A 23658-nucleotide genomic window follows, 5' to 3' on the forward strand; every position below is an offset into this window, starting at 1 on the left:
CTAAGGGTTAATTTTCTGTTTTCATAAGGTAATTTTCCATGTTTTAAATGGGTTAATTTTCTATGTTTTCAATGAGTTAATTTTCTATGCTTTCAATTGGTTATTTTTTTCAATGGGTTAATTTTTAATGTTTTAATGAGCGCCTGAACTTGCCTAGCTTATACTACTACAGACGGGCAAGAGGGGACCTAATTGAGGTGTATAAGCATCTCAAGGGGCACTACTCAGTCGAGTGTCCTTTTATTTTTGTTATTTATTTATTGGGCACTCCCCTACATCCTTGTGTAAGGTGAAACGCAGAAGCGTTTACAGCGCCCAACAGGGAAGCATGCTAAGGTCATGCTTGCCTTTATGTCTCATGAGTTAAGGGCGTAGAAGCCTGAAGAGTCAGTGGTTTATGTCATCAAGTTATTGGAAGCTCCAACAACTTTCCCTGAATACGAATTCGCAACTTTCGACTTACAACAGGTACCTACTTTACTGCTAGGTGAACAGGGACTAATGGGGGCTAGGAAGTAAGTCCAAACAACTTCCACCGGCCCGGGAATCTAACCCGTGACATCTCGCTTGCGAGGCAAGAACGGTACCGCCTCTACCACCGATCCCCCGAGTGACCTTACTTGTAGTTGGCGGACGCTCGCCCCACAAGGGGTCACAGCTCAAGGTTAAAGAAGCCGCAAGTCCAGAAAACGGTGAGGGCAAACTTTTTCGGAGTGAGAGTTGTGAACTCTTAGAACAATCTGCCAGAGAGTGTTGTGACGGCACCGAGTGTGAGCTCTTTCAAGACCAGACTTGACCAACACTGGAGCAGGTTCAGGTACATTCAGGAGCCGGTGCATGCCCAGTACTTGCCAACAGTGTGTGACAGAGACGTGACCGACCGCCCAAGAGGCTAACGAGCCGATCAGTGGTGAAGAAGATAAAAGTAAAGTAAGTAATGGATTAATTTTCTATATTCTAATGGGTAGTATTTGCATTAATACATTTCAAATGGTTTTTATAGATTTATCGAAAACATAATGGAATATTAGGTAGGGGTTTATCAGCTGTCGATAATCTTAAAAATAGTACAGTATGATATATTTCAGGAGTGGTGAGAAGTAAGTACTGTAAATATGTGTAGTGCATGTATGTAATAATAATAATAATAAACAGTTTATCGAAAAAAAAACATGGCAGTCAAAAGGTTTCAAATATAGTTACTTAACTGGGGAATGGGTCAATAGATTTTCAAATAATATACTACAGGTAACAAGTGATACAAGTATGATATATAATAACAAGGTGGGGAGAAGGTCATACTATAGGGCATCTCAACATAGTGATAATGCAAAATAGATTGGTAGGGAGTGAACACACTGGTTGACGACGAGTTGTTGATAATTTTTACAATGGATGGGACTGGGCTGTTCTTATAGCAATCAGTACGTGCTCGTATGGGCTGGATGCGGTTGTGGTGTCGAGCAGCAACTCACAGATGACGGATCTCGGGTCGAAGTAGGAGCCGGTGTCGAGGATGATGCAGACTTCTCCCCTAATTTGTAGATGAAGTCGTGGTGATGATTAGAGAGAGCTGAGAGGGTCAGTGTGTTGAGCGCTTCTTGATGTGTGGAGTTGGATGGGGAGAGAATAAATTTGCCTGCCCTTTTCTCCACTTTTTCTAGGTATTTCCATTGTGTGGTATTTAGGGAGAAAGACCAGGCAGAGGAGGTATAGGTGAGTTTGAGAAGTATGAATGTTGAATAAACACTGAGAACCCCAGGCATGGAAACTCTCGGGGACTTGAGGCGATGGAGGAGGAGACGAAAACTGGAGGATTTGACAACTTCACTGACGTGTGTTTTCCAATTTAATTTGTTATCTATAGTGATGCCGAGGTGCTTGGTGGAGTCCACAACCTGGAGTGTGTTGAGGCCCAAAGTACTGAAGGTGGCCCAATTTTGGAGACTATTCAATATATTCTGGAGGGCGCTGTAGTCGGGAGCCGAGTTGTGTGTTTATATTCTTGAAAGCACATGTATAGTACAGTATAATGAGATGACTACAGTATAAGCAAGTTGTTTCCATTATCTTACCAACCACTGTATGTGTCACCGTACTTCCCAGACATAAATTGGATGTATTAATGCTGAATTTTACTCTTCTATACATTTCGATTCAGCATTATCTTATTCTCTTCACCTGTAGAGAAAAAACAAACACTTTTCTTCATCATCATCACAAACCAACACCCAAAGTCCTTAGGTACATGTTTGTGTGTTAGTAATGAGTTTGGAATCACACTAGACCTGTAGCAGAGTTTATGTACATCATCATGCAGACTAAACTTGAATTTAAAATTATATTCTTCAATTAAACTTGAGTCTTGATCAATTCAGTATGGAAGGTGTAACTCTGTACTCCAGTCTGGGTCTTGCTGCTTCACCCTTCACCTTTATTAATATTATGAAACTTGTGGCTGGTTAATACACGTCTCTTACTGTCCTACTTTCTCCTTCTTTCTCTTAAACCTAATAACATCTCTATTAATATCTCTCGACCTGTCAAGAGACCACGATGGCATGGCCAGTTTCTCCATGACAGTGAACGGGACGATATTGGACATCTCACTGGGGAAGAAAGACTGACATTAATGGTGTATACTCAAATAAATGTCCCAAATTGTAAGACACCTTAGAGTAAATAATTGATCCTTTAATTACAATTGATTAAATGCAGGAAGATGAGTCAACTACAGTTTTAACTATACACGTGGAGTACAAGCTGAGTCAACTACAGTTTTAACTATACACAAGATATTTTTATGACCAGAATGTTTGAGTGTTACAATATGGTTATTTTTTGGTGATGTTTTAGTAAAATCAAAAAACAAATCATCAAACATTACATGAAGCATAGCAGAGAGGAGTCACATGATCCATAGATGTGAGACTGAGAACACACACGCACACATACACAGACAAAACACACATACACACACATACACACACACAAACACATAAAACACAACAAAACTAATCCTTGGAGCAGACCTCATGTTGTTAGAATCATCCACCGTTTGTAGTCCCAAATAATATGTCCTTTCAAATTCAAGTTTTTTCCGACAGGTTACGTCAAAGGTGACTTTATTGCCGCTCTCGACCAGGATGTGAGCGTCCTCCAGGCTACTCTTTGTAACAGGAAGAACCGTGTCTAGTTGGTTGTGGGAAGACGGATTATCTGACAGGTCCTGCTTGTTTGAGCTCAATTGGAATATGTAATTCGACACTGCAAAGAAACAATGGGGGGGGGGGTGGTGGTTAAGGAGACTGTTATAGCCTACAGTGATGGTTGTAGTGACTGTTATAACCTACAGTGATGGTTGTAGTGACTGTTATAACCTACAGTGATGGTTGTAATGACTGTTATAACCTACAGTGATGGTTGTAGTGACTGTTATAACCTACAGTGATGGTTGTAGTGACTGTTATAACCTACAGTGATGGTTGTAGTGACTGTTATAACCTACAGTGATGGTTGTAGTGACTGTTATAACCTACATTGATGGTTGTAGTGACTGTTATAACCTACAGTGATGGTTGTAGTGACTGTTATAACCTACAGTTATGGTTGTAGTGACTCTAGCAACACAGTGTTCCTTGTGAGTGTTGATGCATCGTAATATATATCACACTCTGAGAACATACAACAAAGTGCTGTAGATCTGAGAGCCTCAACCTTGTGACAAGATGAGAGTGAGCTAGAGTCTGCCACTAGTCTCCCTGGATAGTGAGACTAGTAAGTTACATTGAAAACCTAACCTAACTTAGCCTAACCTAACCTAGCCTAGCCTAACCTAACCTAGCCTAGCCTAACCAACCCTAGCCTAGCCTAACCTGACCAAACCTGACCTAGTCTTAAGATGACAATGCAAATTTAATGAAGACTCTTCTATACCTGTTCCCTGGTTGAGGTCATCTCCGGGTGTACTCCAGGTGAGTGTGATGGTGGTGACAGGCTGAGTGTTGGTGTACAAAGTGATCGATATCACCTGTAAGTCCATCACCTCATCTGGTGGTAGGATATCTTCACCAGGGCCGGGCACCTCTGTCAACTATACAAAAACAATAATTAATATTATATAGTACTTGATGAAAGAGGTAAGGTATGAATGTGTTCGAGGTACTCCTAGTAACATAATGCAAGTAATGGCAGTTTTGAGATCATACAGTACACAAGTCCTTTTTAAAGTACAGTACTTAGTGTATTTTAATACAACTAACTTAGGTTTATGTACATACAGCAATGCCAGATTCAGGGGTGTACACTGTGCCTTGGCTGAACAGGACCCCCACATGTTCCTCCACCCACTACTTCTTGGATCCCCCCCCCACTACTTCTTGGGACCCCCACAACTTCTTGAACCCCCCCTTTTGATATTCCTGGATCCGCACCTGCATTGCTTACTGAGAGATTTAAGGCTATAATAAATTTCCCATATTCTAGGCCTAGGGTCATCAGTGTCTTTTTAGGGCATTTTACTGGTACTGTATAACACATTGGCTAAAATTAAGTAGTGTGGGGTTAAGGGCCCCCCACATCAGAGGCCCCGGGGACACAGTTCACTAGATGGTGGCCCAAGAGTTTTGCTAATACAGATCTGTAGAGTATAAATGATATTCATGATATAATAACCAAGAGTGAGAGAGAAACACGTGAGATTACAACATCAAAAAACTTTGCTAACAAAACACCAACACCTGAGAAAAACTGGAAGAGTTACCTTAATGACACCACCTGTTGCTTTCCTTCTGAAGGCCCCAGTAGGTGAGGTGGTGGAGGGGTCGAACGGCATGTTGGTACCACAACAAAGATCTAAGCTAGGACCTGTAACACACCCCACAACACTATAACACACTCCACAACACTATAACACACCCCACAACACTATAACACACTCCACAACACTATAACACACTTCACAACACTATAACACACTTCACAACACTATAACACACCCCATAACACTATAACACACACAACACTATAACACACTCCACAACACTATAACACACCCACAACACTATAACACACCTCCACAACACTATAACACACCCCACAACACTATAACACACCCCACAACACTATAACACACCCCACAACACTATAACACACTCCACAACACTATAACACACCCCACAACACTATAACACACTCCACAACACTATAACACACTCCACAACACTATAACACACCCCATAACACTATAACACATTCGGCATATTAAAATATATTACACCAGATCACCTGCAGAATCTCCTCCCCAGCTTATTTCACCTAAAGATTAACGACTCTAACAGTATTTGAGGGGATGCTTATATAAATGTGGGTTACATACATTAGGTTTATATAATTACATCACCCAGGGTAACTTTCCTGTGAGCCGTGAGTCGTCATCAAGTGGACATATGACAGTGTATTCCCGTTGTTCTCTCACACCTTGATAGCAGAGTCATCAATTTAGTAGACGGCTATCGCTAGTTAACTCCCGTCTCTGAGCCACTGAGACGTGTGCTCTAAGCAGCCGGACATGCTCAAGCTTCGTCCATCATTAGCGCTCACAGCTCATAGTGTTAATTATGGTGATATCCCATTTTTTTTGTAATAGTTTATTTTCTTAATAAATGGAGAAAAGACCATATGGGTTTGAAAACTTAACCCATAAATATTTATGAATGTTACTTCCAGGTCACCTCTAATTAGTGATTCCACAGGTAGCCAGAACTACAACAACATAATCTGGGGTGGAGATTCATCTGGTGATTTAATTTTTTCAATAAAGTTACGTACATTATATAGCAAGTGTAATGAAAATTAGAAAATGTAGGTAAATTATCACACTAAGAACTATAAGCTGGTGGATTGAGGGGTAACAAATATTGCTCCCTGGCTTAGGTTTAGGGGAACATAATTACAGTACCTCCAGAGACATAAATAATCATCATATTATAACATCTATGACAAGGCTGGTAGAGTGTGTCAGGTGTTTCCTTACCAAGTGGACCTTCACGAGTGTTACGTCGCTTACGGGTGTTGCTCACAGGTTGCCCGGGCACCACAGTATCCTCAGTGCTGTCCACCTGCAGTACATTAACAAATAAAGGTTCATCAATACTGTACTGTACTGTACCTTACTTATTATGTACGTCACACCACTCAGTCTCGCCCAGCAATATGACATTCAGTTTTGTGATTGGATAATGTAGCAGTATCCTATATAAAAGCCAATTTTAGTCAATCTATTGAACTTCATTAATTTATCTGTTTTCTAATTGATCATCACGAACCGATTATTATAACAGACTCACAAAATGTCATCGAGTTTATCCCCAGTTACAGTACATACAAGGCCTGATTATTATTGGCCACGATCACCTCAACAGCTTACTCACCTAAAGATTATCCAACCTTACATTATTTGGGGAGATTAGGTTCGGGTAGTTAATTTGTAGGTAAAATAACCAAATATAATGGATAATTAGATACATATCTGAACCCTTCTTTAGGATATCAAAATCTCAATCAAACTTTGCTTATGATTATCTTATATTCAATATTAGTCTGAAGGATAGTATAAAGTAAGAAAAGTCGGGCCCTTACACAGTAAACTCTTTCTTTTATCACTTTATTATCACCTTCACACTGGCTTCTGAGGACACAACTACACTGAGAGTCATCAATGGTGTAAAACTTATCTACTTCACAGGGAGCAAGACTTACTTCACAGTCTAAGGAGTAGCGACCAGTGCTGGGGAATTTAGTCAAGTAACTGCTGTAGATACCGTCGTTCTCCATGGTGTCGGGTGTCTGTCCAGTATCCTTGAGGTCATATATATCAGGGGGGGTGTTGTCAGGTCCCGTCACTATTCCCCTTAACAGATGTAACCATTATTAGACTACACACATGACTATTAGACTACACACATGACTATTATTAGACTACACACATGACCATTATTAGACTACGCACATGACCATTATTAGAATTACACACATGACTATTATTAGACTACACACATGACTATTAGACTACACACATGACCATTACAGTCTTAGGCTATGTCACTATGTGTTACTGTTGAGTTAAGTTGTCCTGTTGGTAGTAAAGGCTCTGTGCACTTGGAAATAACTGGTTATGGAAAGTGATCCCCTAGCCTAACCTAACCTAACCAAAACTAAGCTAACTTAAACCAAACCTAACCAAAACCTATCCTACCATAGCCAAACATGATGGGATAGTTGGAAACAAGTTATAACAGATGTCTTACTTGACCGCAGCCCATAGGACGGGATTCTCCCTTTGAGTTACTTTACAGTAGATTCGTATGCGGATTTCTCGTTTACTCCTTCCAACACTTCCATTAGTACTCTGGAAGCAAACACAACAAACTCTGAAAATTTAATGTACATTATACAGTCTAGCATTTTCCTGTCTTTTATATATAGATGTAATTAGTCATCACCATGAACACAGCCATTTGTCATCTGTGGTAAATGAGAACATGATTTTTATTGCAGGGAGAATTATCTTACCCAGGTCTCGGTAATAATGGGCATTGTAGCTGTGTCCCGCGTCTGGCTGGTGGCAAAAGCCTTAACCCAGTTTGATGAGCTTCCAGTCAGTGCAACACTCCATTTCCATACTCCTATCTAATTAGTGGTACAAAGATGAAAAAAAATAATTACCAGGTGAACTGCTTTGTTTATGCTGATATATATCACAGATTTATTGCTTTAACCAACCATATCAACTATTGTACAGTTACCAACTACATTATAATGGTTGCCCCTCATGTAACGAGGAAGGCCGGCCCAAGGGCCACCTAGGCGTGAATTTGTTTAAGGTGTAGAAGCTGTCGCCAACACAACAACCACACCTAGTCATTATATATCATATTTGTATCACTTACGTTACTTGTATATTATTTGTAAATCAAGAGACCCATTCCCCCATTATGCAACTGTATTTTTTCAACCTTCAGGATGCCATGGTCCTTCAATAAACCCTTAATTATTATTATTATTATTATTATTATTATTATTATTACACAAACACACCGTTCACTTACCTTTGCCATAGGGAAAGAGATGGTCCACATTGAGGCCTGACTGTTAAAATCGTTGATATTAGTTTCTATGCCATCTGGGTCTCTTATCTTGGGTGATCCATCTACATGATCCACATTGTCTGTCTCCAGGTGGAAGATCAGGTTCTTCCCAATACTTTTGTCAACTATGAAAGAATCTTTCACTTCCAATTTCTCGGTGTTAATTTTGAGGGAGTCATAGAACTGAAATATTTATGCCATTATGTAAACCAGCTGCCAGAGAGTTGTCCCGGCCTCAGAAGTCTCACTAACAATCTTCATCAAAAGTTTTACAATTAGCAAGTATGTTAATTATATCATTCTGTAATACAGTATAAAGTTTTACATAGAAGTATTATTTTATTCTGTACCATCAGAATACTGTAACTATATTGCATAATAGAAAGAAAACACTGTTGCCATTCCAGCATCAGTACTTATATTATGCATTTAATTTTTTTACACTGTGCCCCTACAGACCTTGGCAATGCTGAATGTCTTGCCAGTTTAGCATATCTCTGGCTCCCTAGAATGTCACCACTTCTTATTCTACAAACTAAGTTTTGTCCAGTATGGTGTAGGAAGAAAATATCAATTAAATGTAATGAATATATCAGCCCATTCATAGGGAGGTACTGTGCATTGGCTCTACACCACCTGAGAAACACAGGCAGGAGAGAAGTGAGAAGAAACATCGCCATACCATGATAACATTAGTCTATGTTTAATAATAATAATATGATAACTATTATATTTATTATAAAGAGACAATACTGTGGGTAATAGTCTCTCCAGGGTTACCCAGGTGGAACTCAAGGGACAATACTGTGGGTAATAGTCTCTCCAGGGTTACCCAGGTGGAACTCAAGGGACAATACTGTGGGTAATAGTCTCTCCAGGGTTACCCAGGTGGAACTCAAGGGTGATCAGAGGTGCATGTGTGGACTGTACTGAATGTGAAGACAGTATAGCACTGTACTGTACTGTACTATACTCCATTTCTTGTTATAAAAGAAATAAGACATGTAAGGTGGTGTGTGTGTGTGTGTGTGTGTGTGTGTGTGTGTGTGTGTGTGTGTGTCTAAGGGGCTTCACCAGGACTGTATTGCACCTTTATAATGGAAGTTTATGGGTAAATGTGCTCAGATTTATGAAACGTTTTTCATTAATGGAACCCTTTCATAAATTGGAGAATGCCTGTATTAAATATAAGAGAATCATCTGTACCTGGTATTATAAAACACTAGACACATAGAGTACTGTATAAACACTTACTTCAAAGCGAGTGAACTGTGCAGCCTTGGCTGGGAAGCGGGTGAGTGTGGACACAAGGGCCTTATCCAACATATTGATTTGATCATCGTCCCTAACAGTTAGTGCCTTGCCCCCTGTTTCAGTTGCCAGTTTCTCAATTTTGTCGTCAGCAGACTTCCTGTACAGTACAGTCAGCTTTATCAACATGCAATTAATTTTCACTGTAAGGAAAACTTTATCACGTTTCTTCTGGTATTAATTAAGTAAACTTTTTCCTTTACTGATAAATGTTTTTGTGCCACATTTTGGGGAAAGCATGCAAGTGAGGCAACAATGAGGCCCATAGTTTAACATTTGTCATCATTACCATGATCCCCATCGTTACAACCATTTTCCATGCTTATGTGGGTTAGCCATTATTATTTGATGGCCGCTGTTGGACAAAACCAACAGGCTTATTGAAGCAAAGTTTTACGGCTGGAACCCCGTCCTACCACCAACCCACGGCTGGAACCCCGTCCTACCACCAACCCACGGCTGGAACCCCGTCCTACCACCAACCCACGGCTGGAACCCGTCCTACCACCAACCCACGGCTGGAACCCCGTCCTACCACCAACCCACGGCTGGAACCCCGTCCTACCACCAACCCACGGCTGGAACCCCGTCCTACCACCAACCCACGGCTGGAACCCGTCCTACCACCAACCCACGGCTGGAACCCCGTCCTACCACCAACCCACGGCTGGAACCCCGTCCTACCACCAACCCACGGCTGGAACCCGTCCTACCACCAACCCACAAGGTGGAAACAGCTTATAAGCTATGATGAATGTTAACACGACTCACTTGTATAAATCCACATCATCTACACCGCTTTAAGGCCATTGTCCAAGCTGGCTGAGTTAGCCTGGTGACATGGCATGCAGGTCTCCATCAGGTAAATTATAGATTGTAAATTACTTATAACTTGTTGGAGTGTGAAATTAACAATACATTAAAACCACTTTGTAAGAGAATATACATGATAACAATCCAACAGATCCAAGTTGTGTTATGTTCTGTATATACCGGGGAACAAGAGAGCAAAATACTCCCTCAAAAATAAACTGGGAAAATAATTCCTATTGAATACATCTGAGAGACCCACCACACAGGTCATGACAACCACAACACTTACCCACACACAGAGTCATGTTCCCTCTACCACACCTGATGACAAGGTTGCCACTGTAAGTCAACTCTGTCTCAGTAAACTCCAAACTTCCATAATTCTGGACGATGATGACAGTGAATGCTGCCTACTGACCTCCATTGAAGATTGTGATGCCCAAACAAACCAGATTTGGTTGAAATCTATCGCTGTGTCCTCAGGTTAAGAATTTCTAAATGTACGGATACAAATAATTAATTTCTATGTCTGCCTCTCGGGACGGCGGGGGACAGTAAACTAGAGAAGAAACAACTTAACTCACCCTAAGGCCACTGTCATGATGCACACGTTGGCCTGAATCATATCCTGCCAAACTTCATTAATCAAGGGGGAGGTGTTCTCTTCTCCATCAGTGATGAGGAAAATGTGCTTATTTCTCTGATTCTTCAGCACCTGTTCAGAGGCAAGAAACAGCAAAAGTTAGATACCACAGTACTCTTTTTATTTATCTAGTTGTCAAACAGTTAATGTTAGTTTAATTCTTTAAAAAAAAATACAAAATGGCGACCCACAGTCTACAGCAAACACCAGAGTTATTTTACAACTTTGAACATCAAAAGAAACCTTCTCTCCCACACTCCTTTCCTCAACACCTAATCTGTCTCCTTTAAGTCAAAGCCTAACACTTTCTCTTCCTCTGTCATTGCTATTCACCCCACTCAGTACTGTACTGTAAAGCACTTTCTCAACATTTTGTCCAAGGATAGAACATGAAAAAGATTTTACTTACTTATCCTCTTAATCACTCTTTAGCTTACAAAATTTTCAGGCATATATGGGCTCCTGAATATACCTGAACATGTGCCAGAGTTGGTGCCACCACAACATTCTCTCAGACGTTATTTAAAAAACAAACAACTGCTACTCCAAAAAGTTAGCTCTGACAATTTACTGTAATTATGACTTCTTTAACTTGAGTCCGTAACCCCTAGTGGGACGGGCCTCCTCCAGTTCCAGATTTAAACACATGACTGAGTTCTGTAATGTCCTTTGAGGTACTTATAACTTCTATTAAATCACCCAGCCTGTACTATACTATACTATACTATACTATACTATACTATACTATACTATACTGTACTGTACTATACTATACTATAAATTAGCATGTTCAAGATGTTCGACAGTCTCTCTTGGTAAGTGAGTGTATGAGGGCCAGCACCAGTGTGGTGGCCCTCATTTGGACTTTCTCAATTACTTGGCAGTCTTTCATGTAACTTAGAACCCAAACATGGACCATCTAAGTAACGGTATGTGCAGAACCTTTGTGTAAGGCCACCAGGTTATTAGCAAGATTCACCTTCTCATAATCATCTGGGATCTTCAGTTTCAAGTTCCTTTATTGACTTTTCATTTTCTTGTCATATTTACCTCGGTGTTTAGGCAGACAATTTATAGCCAGGTTATCAAGAGTATCACTAACTATCTCCACTAACTCCTTCACTACAGGGACGTCCGTTTGGCTAACACCAGATGGTGTGGTGTGATCACATCCTGAATTTTTTAGACTGATTTGTGTAACTTCTTGTATTTTAAATTCAAACTACATTCCCAATTTTTGTCAGTACAGGTAATGTACTGTATTGTACTGTAGGTAGAAAACAATTTGAGAGCCTCACCATAACTGGTGATTATTAGTATGTTGGTTGGTGTCTCTCCAAACCCTGGGAGTGAGTGGAGACTCGTATCACACACTAGTTATGTTCTTTACACTTTGAATAACAGAATGCTACATTTTGCATCATTAAAACATCTCATGTTTTACAGGGGACTCAATAATGTATTATTTCACCTTTTATCAGCTTAGTAGCCATTCGGAAACAGAGTAGCTAGAGGAAACCTTTAGTTTGATAGTGAGGGTCATCCTAGATAACAGTCTTCTCACAACTGAACCAGAACAGGTACTGAACCCAGGATAATGTTGTGAGACAAGCTGCCACCAACACCTCCCCCAATCTGGCCTTCAAGGGTGTTGATGGTACAGAATTCCTCTACAGAGATGACAGTGTAATATCATCTACCTCAAGGGCCTTCTTGAGGCCAGAGCCAATACTGGTGCCTCCACTAGGGGTGGTGTCGACCAGGGCCACCAGGTTTTTTCTTGAATTCTCGTCCGTGACCTTGGCAAGGTCAGCTAACACTGTGGCTGTACTCCTATGGGGGAAGAACCAACATTTATAATCTGTCTTTCACTGAGTAACTGATATGTAAATATTTTGTGGAATTAAACTATATTTCATAATAAGAATCCCCCTCTAATTCTCTCTCTCTCTGGAACTGACTGAACTTGCATCTTGTAAGGATTGTTGTAATTTCTATGATATTAAAAATTTTCTTGACTTAATTTTTTATGGTTTTAGTTACACTAATGGCGGTCTCCACCGTAGAAGCGCTGGGCAAACCTGTAAGTGAGGACAGTGGTCTGTGCACCACTTTATCTTGATCCAGTCTTTCACAACTTCACACTTCTCTACAGTATCTTCTCTACAACGTGAATGATCAAGGAACATTCCAACCTAACTACCTTTCCCAAAAATGAAGACAAAAGAACATTTACTACAGTTTTGGCAATATTTTGAAGTAGTCAATGTCTCTCCTTAGGTATAGTGAGATCCGAAAACTAACATAATTTATGAATTAACTTCATATATATAAACGTAAAATACATACCCAAATTTTATAAGAGACACGGAGCTGTTAGCAGGCAACTTATGCAGCAAGAATGCCTTCACTCTTGTTTGAAGGTTCTTATAACGATTGTTAGTTGTCATGCTGGATGAGACGTCCATGACGATAGCAAAGCTGGGGTCCACCTCCTGAACCACTATGACTTGTGTGTCATCTATGGGAGTTGTACGTATAGGGTTCCTGTTAACACACATAATACAACAGTTAATGTAAGGTAAATGTGGGTTCCTCTGTTAACGTCACCATCTCTGACCAGCCCTCACATTCTTATGCTGTACAGTACTAGTAACTTCAGCCTGTTGTGGTAACAGGATGTCCAATATATTGTGGTTTTCAGCAATTTCTTCCTTTAATTCCCTATAGAGTAGTTCAACATAGAAAACTAACAAGAGACTTACTGGTTGTCACGGAAGTCACTGTGTTTCAGCATCACATCCCACACAGACATTTTACAGAACTTATTTTGCTTGTTGGGAGCATCATATCGGTGTGTATTTGCGTCGCAGAACTCTACAATCTGCTGGACAAAAAATTACTTATATTAAGTCAGCACTGTGCCAATCATTAATGGCACTAATGTATAACAACAAATACAAAAAACTGGAGTGCCGATCAAACATGGCATTGATGCAAGACAAATATTGACTAGAAACCAACATACAATGCCTGACAGTGTCCCATTTGGAATATATCAAAATGGAGGATTGAACCAGAAATCCCATTTCATAGCTCAGCTCAGTACACAGTACAGTATTGAGTGAGATTCATTAATTGTGTGGGTTGTGACCTCAAGTAACCCTTGACCTTAGTGGCCAGGAACTAACCTGTGTCCCCACTGAAACTGTTCTTCTGAAAAATGGGAATTAGAAGCACAGTATTATAGAAGGTTTTCGAGTCATGAAGGCAGAGCACCACACACGCACCTCGTCCACATCAGGTTGCAAGCATTTAATATTCCTGTTGCTAATCTGCTGAGTTCAAGGCACTTCCTGCTGCATTCTAGGATCTGAGTTGGTTAGTGTTAGACTCTGCCAGTGTTAGTGTGTCTCAGAGCTCACAGAGGACGTCACACCAACAACAGGATACAGACATCATTAGATCCCGAGTCTCACAGTTGTTATTCTGGACACTGACGGACCTCTACCCACAGCTCTTAGGGTAAACAATATAATTTTCGCCCCTAGGAATAGTTGATCTTTATACTAAATAAATATCTAATATTTTTTTATAAGCCACTATTGCACAGATTAGTTATGCTTGCTGATAAACTAGAAGATTCCTCACACCTAGAATGATCTACAATCTGATTCTAAATAAAAAATATATGAAGTGTTTCAAGTCACATAAAAATTGTAAAATGAATCTCTATGGGAATCTCTGAAACATTAAACTTGGAAAATTGAAGCCGATCTTAAATAATCCACATAAGATGACTGCAAAAACCAGGACAAGCACAGGAAACCAATTCTCTTCCAACTCTGACACACGAATGGTTATGTGAGGATCGGAGTCTTGGTAAACTTGATCACACGAATGGTTATGTGAGGATCGGAGGCTTGGTAAACTTGATCACACGAATGGTTATGTGATGATCGGAGGCTTGGTAAACTTGATCACACGAATGGTTATGTGATGATCGGAGGCTTGGTAAACTTGATCACACGAATGGTTATGTGATGATCGGAGCTTGGTAAACTTGATCACACGAATGGTTGTGATGATCGGAGTCTTGGTAAACTTGATCACACGAATGTTATGTGATGATCGGAGGCTTGGTAAACTTGATCACACGAATGGTTATGTGATGATCGGAGTCTTGGTAAACTTGATCACACGAATGGTTATGTGATGATCGGAGTCTTGGTAAACTTGATCACACGAATGGTTATGTGATGATCGGAGTCTTGGTAAACTTGATCACACGAATGGTTATGTGATGATCGGAGGCTTGGTAAACTTGATCACACGAATGGTTATGTGATGATCGGAGGCTTGGTAAACTTGATCACACGAATGGTTATGTGATGATCGGAGTCTTGGTAAACTTGAGGTGGTTATACGAGGCCCAGGTGTGACCAGACATCCATGCAATTAAAATATTTGGATGAAGGCAACAAAATTTATACTTAGGATGAAAACCTTGGTTTATGTGGACTGCCTGATAACCCAGACAGTGGTGTACAATACCACAGGTAAACGACCCAGGTGATATAATCATCTTGACGAAGCTGTTGACCACTAGAGCCACAGGAGCAGTTTTAAACAAGTAAAAGCTAAAAGCACAAAACCATGAATGTTGGATATGTAAACTGTCTACTGAGGAGGATCCCATGACGAGCCAGGTATAGTAATGACCCAGGTACACTACCACTAATGATGAAGTCACCAGGTATAGTGATGACTCAGGTACACTACCACTAATGATGAAGTCACCAGGTATAGTAATGACCCAGGTACACTACCACTAATGATGAAGTCACCAGGTATAGTGATGACTCAGGTACACTACCACTAATGATGAAGTCACCAGGTACAGTGATGACCCAGGTACACTACCACTAATGATGAAGTCACCAGGTACAGTGATGACCCAGGTACACTACCACTAATGATGAAGTCACCAGGTATAGTGATGACCTAGGTACACTACCACTAATGATGAAGTCACCAGGTACAGTGATGACCCAGGTACACTACCACTAATGATGAAGTCACCAGGTACAGTGATGACCCAGGTACACTACCACTAATGATGAAGTCACCAGGTACAGTAATGACCCAGGTACACTACCACTAATGATGAAGTCACCAGGTACAGTGATGACCCAGGTACACTACCACTAATGATGAAGTCACCAGGTACAGTGATGACCCAGGTACACTACCACTAATGATGAAGTCACCAGGTACAGTGATGACCCAGGTACTCACACTGACACTCTTAACGAAGGGGTACGACATAATGGAAGTACTGGCAGTCTGGATGTTAGAAGGATAGAATCTACAGTCATCAGTGGATGTCTTGTCCTCCAAACACCAGTCCTCAACATCTTCACCCTCGAGTCTTGGCTTTAATGTCCTGAAATAAACCATGAAAAAATATGTACCACTGTAGTAAATAATAAGTGTAGGTCTGGTCACAAATTTAATCCTGAAAAAAAAACCCAGTAAATAATATCATGAGTAAAAACTAAATAAAGGTTAATGTAATGTAATGAAAAAAATAATTGAACAAACATTAAAGTATAAGATTTATAAATTTATAATTTTTGACTGAAAATACAATAACCCCGTCATTTGTACCGTAACTTGACAACAACACTGACTTCCGAGAACTGTGTGTCTTAAATACGAGTGTGTGTGTGTGTGTTTGAACACAGGGTGGTGAAATGCATCTTGTGTGGCAGCATTATGTTAGTGTTAAGGTGCAAGCACTGCTTGCTCCCTCTCGCTTTCAGCTACCACCGCTGGCCTAAGACTTCTCCTGCTATAGCGCGTTTTATAGCTATAGTTTATCAAGCAGTGGTTCTCCCCACCCTGCTATATGGCAGCGAGACATGGGTCACATACAGGAGGCATATCTAGGGACCTGAAAACTTTCACCAACGTAGTCTACGTTCCATCCTCCGAGTTTGCTGGGGAGACAAGAAAACAAATGGCAGTATTCTTGCTGATACCAACTGTAGAAGCATCAAGACTACCATTATCCATGAACAACTGCGCTGGACTGGCCATGCTACCCGTAGGGTGACAGAAGACTGCCAAAGTAGCTACTTTACAGTCACCTAACGAATAGTAAACGTAACGCTGGCGGGCAACTGGAAAGGTATAAGGATAATCTTAAGACAAACCTGAAAAGTGCCAACTCGACCCCCTCACCAGGGAGACGATTACTCCACACTGTAACGCTTGGAGGAGCACCACACAAGAAGGTGTCAATACTTTCGAGTTAGCTCGACTGCATAACGAGGCAGACAAGCGCCAACGCCGGAAAGACGTTGCTGCCACCCTTCCCGCACTAGATGTAGCCCACCAAATGTGCAAAATCTGTGATCGACCCTGCCGGTCCCGTATCGGCCTCTTTTGTCACCTCAGAACTCACCAATATACTGTACAGTAGGTGGCATCTCTAATAACTCATATCATTGTATCATAGCTGGATGATCATCATACTCGATTCCGAGCAGCAGGAGCAGAGATCTTATGTTAGCTGAGACATACAACATGATACTGTACAGAGATCTTATGTTAGCTGAGACATACAACATGATACTGTACAGAGATCTTATGTTAGCTGAGACATACAACATGATACTGTACAGAGATCTTATGTTAGCTGAGACATACAACATGATACTGTACAGAGATCTTATGTTAGCTGAGACATACAACATGATACTGTACAGAGATCTTATGTTAGCTGAGACATACAACATGATACTGTACAGAGATCTTATGTTAGCTGAGACATACAACATGATACTGTACAGAGATCTTATGTTAGCTGAGACACACAACATGATACTGTACAGAGATCTTATGTTAGCTGAGACACACAACATGATACTGTACAGAGATCTTATGTTAGCTGAGACACACACATGATATTGTACAGAGATCTTATGTTAGCTGAGACACACAACATGATACTGTACAGAGATCTTATGTTAGCTGAGACACACAACATGATACTGTACAGAGATCTTATGTTAGCTGAGACACACAACATGATACTGTACAGAGATCTTATGTTAGCTGAGACATACAACATGATACTGTACAGAGATCTTATATTAGCTGAGACACACAACATGATACTGTACAGAGATCTTATGTTAGCTGAGACACACAACATGATACTGTACAGAGATCTTATGTTAGCTGAGACACACAACATGATACTGTACAGAGATCTTATGTTAGCTGAGACACACAACATGATACTGTACAGAGATCTTATGTTAGCTGAGACATACAATATGATACTGTACAAGAGCAGTAAAACTATTTAATACCAATAGCCAATAAAACAATGCTTTTTTTCCGTCAACCATAACACAATTTGGGATTTAGTTCAGCACACTAAGTACTACTTACCTTTCTTCACCTTTGAGAGCTTCATTAGCACAGTAGTTTGGAAGGGTGGTGTCAGTTTCCCCTTTGTTATTATTTGTCTTCGGTTCATAGAAGAAACGAAATTCTGGACTGGTTTGACTGGGAAATCCAAATTCGTCAAACACTCCCCAACGTAACTTAGCCCACAGAGGCACCAGGGACTTACCTGTCAGGGAATTCACTATGTGAGATTTGAGGATCTTTATTGCCTACTGTATAAAATATCAGTTCTTCAAAACACAAAGTGGATTGGAACTGTCAGACAAATTTGGCTGCATTAGTAATTGTTAGATACCTACATGTGATTAGAACATCTACTCATATGTTGTATTATACTGAACTATTTTTTTTGCTATAGCTAAACTAGTACAGGCAAACCTCGATAAATGATGGGGTTAAGTTCCTGAAAACCCATCGCTAAGTGAAATATTGTAGATAGGAAGCATTATAACAAGGGGGTCAATGGGAGAGTTTACTATATGTTAGTCCAGTATTCAAATAGACTGATCACCACTATATGGATAATTACAGGCCTGTGAGTAAATTGACCTGCATAGTGTGTAATAATCTAGAGAGCATCGTATGTGATGCCATCTCGATGGATCAACCTTGAGAAGGAAAGCCATCATACAAACTGTTCATGTATGGACTCTCCTGCAGGAAGTAATGGAGGTATGGTCACAAATCCTACAACGTGGTGGCAATATTGACGTTATATTTATTAAATATCCCAGGCATTTGTCTTGTATCTCATACAACGAGCCGATCAATGGTGAAGAGGATAAAAGTAAAAGTAAAAAGTAAGACTGAAAATCAAATTGAATTGATACAAGATAAAGGAAAATGCCCTATCACAGATCTGTGACTTTCCTTATGATTATAAACAATGCAGAGTGAACAATAGTCATGTGTGCCTGTGACAAGCAGTGTTCTTAGACCACTGTTGTGTCTCTTGAGAAATGTTGGGTGACAGTGCTAAGTTATTCAGGAAAAAATAAGTTCTACTTGAAGATCTGTATGAACTTCAAGAACAGCCCACAGCATGGCTTCTTAGAGATAACTCAGACAAGTTATTAGATAAACCCCACCATAAATCTCACTTCTTGGGATGGATATTGTCTGGATACAGAACAAGTTTTTTGGTACAGAATACTACAATACATCACCTCTCTAAAATACTGTACAGTAGTCAGTTTACAAGGATGGTAAACTAATACTGTATCATATGATCAATTATATAATTATTATTGATTGTTATGAAAGAAAGAGTTTAGTAAGAGACTACAGTACAGTTAACTCGTGCCTGACCTGGATGGTCCCAGTGGCCAGTAGTATAGTTGCTAGTAGTAAGGTACTCCGGGGTGAGGTGGATGAAGGTTCCAGCTTTTTCACAGCCCTCTGGCTGCTCTGTGTATGGTTGGTTTCCATAAGCAAAGTTCTGATGTTTGACCTGAATCTCGCTGTCCTGTGTTGAAGACAAAAAATAAATATAATGTACTGTGCTGCAGTTATATTGGTTTCTGAAAACAAAAAAACATAGAGTATAATCAAGATTTTATCTGGCTTGTCAATACCAAACCCTCAAGAATGTTTCCTCTCATACCTACCCAACTATGGTTTCATACTGTTAATGTAGACAATAAGACAACAACATGAGCTTCTATTACAGTACTCATATTAGTAATGATTAAACATTTTGCAAACTATTGCCACTGAAAAAAAATGTCTGAAGAAAAATATAAAAGTATCTGTTGCAACATGAAATATAATGTTCACCTTACTTTGAATCTTTCTGTGGTGGCAGTCTGGTTGAAGGGTGTATTGGTCCAGGACTGTGGTATTAGTATTTTCACTCGTCTAAAGAATGCCCTTCTGCGAGTTGCTGTAAATAAATGTCCTGAGGCTTCAATCAGCATTTTCTGAAATAAAATTTACACTATTTAATATAAACATTATTTTTTACTTTTTTTACGGGGAATAGCCCACCCGGGCACAGATCATCGACCCAAAACGGGGCGAAAAAATAAGAGGTTACCGGTATATTAATCTACACCACGAAGATGCCGGAAAACCAGCTTTTTAAAGTGAGACAGATGTATGAGTATGGAAACACAGAAGAAGGCAGACCATTCCACAGTTTGGTTGTGTGAGGAAAGAAGGATGTACAATAACGGGTTATTCTAGTGTGACCGACATCCACAGAGAAATGGTGGGCACCGCAGGCAAGACGAGTGTTACGAGCCCACGGCCTGGCCGGCGGTACACGGGATGCCAAATCCACCGAACATTGCCCGTTAAAGTACCTGTAAAAGAGAGAGAGTGAGGCAAATTGCGGCGAAGAGAAAGGGAAGAGAGATTATCAACTAAAGGAGGAGAGTTAATAAGACGAAATGCCTTTGATTCCACCCTATCTAAGAGATGGACAGAAGAAGAGCCACCCCAGATATGAGAGCAGTACTCCAAGTTAGGACGAATGAATCCCTTATGTACTTGAAGCAACTGCTCAGGAGTGAAGTAGATACGGCATCTGTACAGCATTCCCAGCTTTCAGGAGGCAGCTTTAGCAATGTTGAGGATGTGTGGCTTCCATGACATATTAGAGGAAATGGTGAGGCCTAGCATATCTATTTTAGAATTTGGCAGAATGATAGCGTCATAATATATCCCGGGGGTGATAACATATCCCGGGGGTGATAATATATCCCGGGGGTGATAATATATCCCGGGTGCCATAATATATCCCGGGTGCCATAATATATCCCGGGGGTCATATTATATCCCGGGGTCATAATATATCCCGGGGGTGATAATATATCCCGGGTGCCATAATATATCCCGGGTGCCATAATATATCCCGGGGGTCATATTATATCCCGGGGTCATAATATATCCCGGGGGTGATAATATCCGGGGGTGATAATATATCCCGGGTGCATAATATCGGGTGCCGCAAGACCTATCGGGGTCATATCTATATCCGGGGAGTCATGTATCCAGGGGGTCATAATATATCCAGGGGTCATAATATATCCCGGGGGTCATAATATATCAGGTGCCATAATATATATCGGGGTCATATTATATCCCAGGGGTAATATCGGGGGTGATAATATATCCCGGGTGCGCATAATATATCGGGTGCCATAATATATCCCGGGTGCCATAATATATCGGGTGCCATAATGCATATCGGGTGCCCTTATTTATATCCCGGGGGTCATATTATTATATCGGGGTCATAATATATCCCGGGGGTCATATTATTATATCGAGGGTCTGTCTCATCGGGTGCCACCATATATCGGGTGCCATAATATATCGGGGTCATATTATATCAGGGGGTCATAATATATCGGGGTCATAATATATCCGGTCATAATATATCAGGGGTCATATTATTATGTCAGGGGTCTATCTCCCGGGGGTGATAATATATCCGGTGCCTGTATATCGGGTACTTATAATATCGGGTGCCATAACTATCGGGGTCATATTATATCCCGGGGAATTACTTAATATATCGAAGTCTAATATATCGGGGTGTAATATATCAGGGGTCATAATATATCGGGGGTCATAATATATCGGGGTCATAATATATCGGGGGTATAATATATCCTGGGAGTCATAAGGATAAAACATAATTACACTAATGTTACAAAAGAGGTGGAAGGAGGAGGGAGGGAAGGGAAGGAAAGGGATAGGGTAAGAGGTGGGAGGATGGTGGGGTAAGGAGGATGGGTGGGGAGTGGGGGGGAGGATGGTGGGGGAGTAGGGGGAGGATGGTGGGGGAGTGGGGGAGGATGGGTGGGGTAGGGGGAGGATGGTGGGGAGTAAGGGGGAGGATGGTGGGGGGTAAGGGGAGGATGGTGAGGTGGGGGGAGGATGGTGGGGGTAGGGAAGGAGAGTTGGGGTAAGGGGGGTAGGGAGGAGGTAGAGAAACCTTACCTTGAGAGCTGTGATGATGGCTTGCCCCTGACTCTCATCAATCTCTGGTGAGATACCGATCACAACATCCTCATAACCGTTGTTGATCAACTCGACCTTGGAGGCAGCCCCTGGCCCCCTGCCCCACAGCCCCAGCAGCAGCAGGGCGGTTAACATCACCCTCATGTTGAGCCTCATGTCTCACTCATCAAAATGATCTGAGGAAGACTTACATGTATCAGTTGCAGGGAGAGCAAATATAATTCCCCGGGATCAGCCAAACAAGACAACTGCAGTGCGCTCTAAGCACCAACTTGTGGAAAAGTTTCACCAGAAAGTAGAATCTTTCTTACCTTGTGAAGTTACAATGCTTGAGGAATACGATTTGCATGATACAGATTTTTTTTACTATTACATGTATTTATGTCTGGTAGGCAACACTAAATTCCATGTGTCCACTAAGTTTGTTTTTGATCTAACAAAAATATTCTTAGAAATATTCTTCTTTTATAAGAACCATACCTAACTTAACCTAAACAGAAGTACTACAGCTATTCTGCATTTCTAAAAGGAAACTATCATTTCTATGTAGATGTAGAGTAACAGTAATATATTTAGCAGGAACTGACTTACTGTGTACGGTAGAGATGTTCAACAGTGACGTCTAACCCCTCTAGCATCTGTTGTCGAAATGAAGTACCCAGCCCAGACACGGTCGGTGCATCCTGCACCAGTATTAGTGCACTCCCAAATCGGGTAACATCAAAATGACCCAAGCGGCCAAAATAACCGAAAGGCAAAGTGGCCAGCATAGACAAAACCATGAATCATTAGTGAGGAAATTTAATGTCTCTTCCCACCCACTTTAACTTTTCCATCTTTGAGTGTCATTAAAATGGCAAGTTCTTAAAGATAAACCAGTAAACTAAATCTGAATGTTATCACACGAGGGCCTCTATAAACAATGTGTCTCTTTCGTAATGGTCAAGTTGATTGTGCTCTGGCAAATGCAGAAACAGCTTGATTTATACATTCATACTGTAGTAGCTGAAGAAACTAAACATTAGAACTGCCAAATAACCCTAGTATACAGCTTCAATAATTCTGTCAAAAATGATAAAGGAACAAAAGAGCCAAAACTCCTTCTTCACGAAACCTAAATGTCTTTGGTTTAGCTTGTGAGAACTTTGTTGTCATACATGTCTTGCAGATTCTACCTCACGTTGGTATTGTACACAATGATACTGTTAACCTTTTTGCTAAGACTGCTTGGCTGTCCCAGGATGCAAGGAAAAATGGACTCACACTATCACACAAGTATGTCAACAAGAATTC

General features: G+C 40.7%; 1 protein-coding gene across 2 annotated transcripts; it reads right to left on the reverse strand.

Annotated features, from left to right (window-relative positions):
* Nucleotides 1-991: 991 nt before the first annotated feature.
* LOC121872275 (calcium-activated chloride channel regulator 4-like) lies at nt 992-23038 on the reverse strand. 2 transcript variants are annotated; one of them, XM_042374948.1, is made up of 20 exons: nt 22957-23038; nt 22345-22541; nt 20178-20315; nt 19705-19861; nt 18379-18562; nt 16213-16360; nt 13680-13798; nt 13264-13461; nt 12615-12747; nt 10856-10986; nt 9402-9558; nt 8109-8330; nt 7573-7689; nt 7308-7408; nt 6760-6910; nt 6035-6119; nt 4763-4866; nt 3937-4093; nt 3033-3267; nt 992-2609 (listed from the first exon to the last, which is right to left on the reverse strand). In XM_042374948.1, the coding sequence occupies exons 2-20, from the start codon at nt 22519-22521 to the stop codon at nt 2477-2479; spliced, it is 2847 nt and encodes a 948-aa protein (XP_042230882.1). In that variant the 5' UTR covers nt 22522-22541; nt 22957-23038; the 3' UTR covers nt 992-2476. The 2 variants fall into 2 exon arrangements, with proteins under 2 accessions (XP_042230882.1, XP_042230881.1); XM_042374947.1 differs by having other exon boundaries at nt 13680-13801.
* Between the last annotated feature and the right edge of the window lie 620 nt (nt 23039-23658).

Source organism: Homarus americanus, unplaced genomic scaffold (genome assembly GCF_018991925.1).
Source record: "Homarus americanus isolate GMGI-L3 unplaced genomic scaffold, GMGI_Hamer_2.0 scaffold5589, whole genome shotgun sequence".
Lineage (NCBI taxonomy): Eukaryota > Metazoa > Arthropoda > Malacostraca > Decapoda > Nephropidae > Homarus > Homarus americanus.

Bases quoted from the DNA above. Each gene is read 5' to 3' on its own strand.
- LOC121872275 (XM_042374947.1), bottom strand. From the start codon at position 22,521: ATGAGGCTCAACATGAGGGTGATGTTAACCGCCCTGCTGCTGCTGGGG. The intron at 10,987-12,614 runs GTAGATGATATT...GCCTCTGAACAG, and splicing joins GCCTCAAGAAGGCCCTTGAG to GTGCTGAAGAATCAGAGAAA. The intron at 4,094-4,762 runs GTAACTCTTCCA...GTTTTTGTATAG, and splicing joins CAACAGGTGGTGTCATTAAG to TTGACAGAGGTGCCCGGCCC.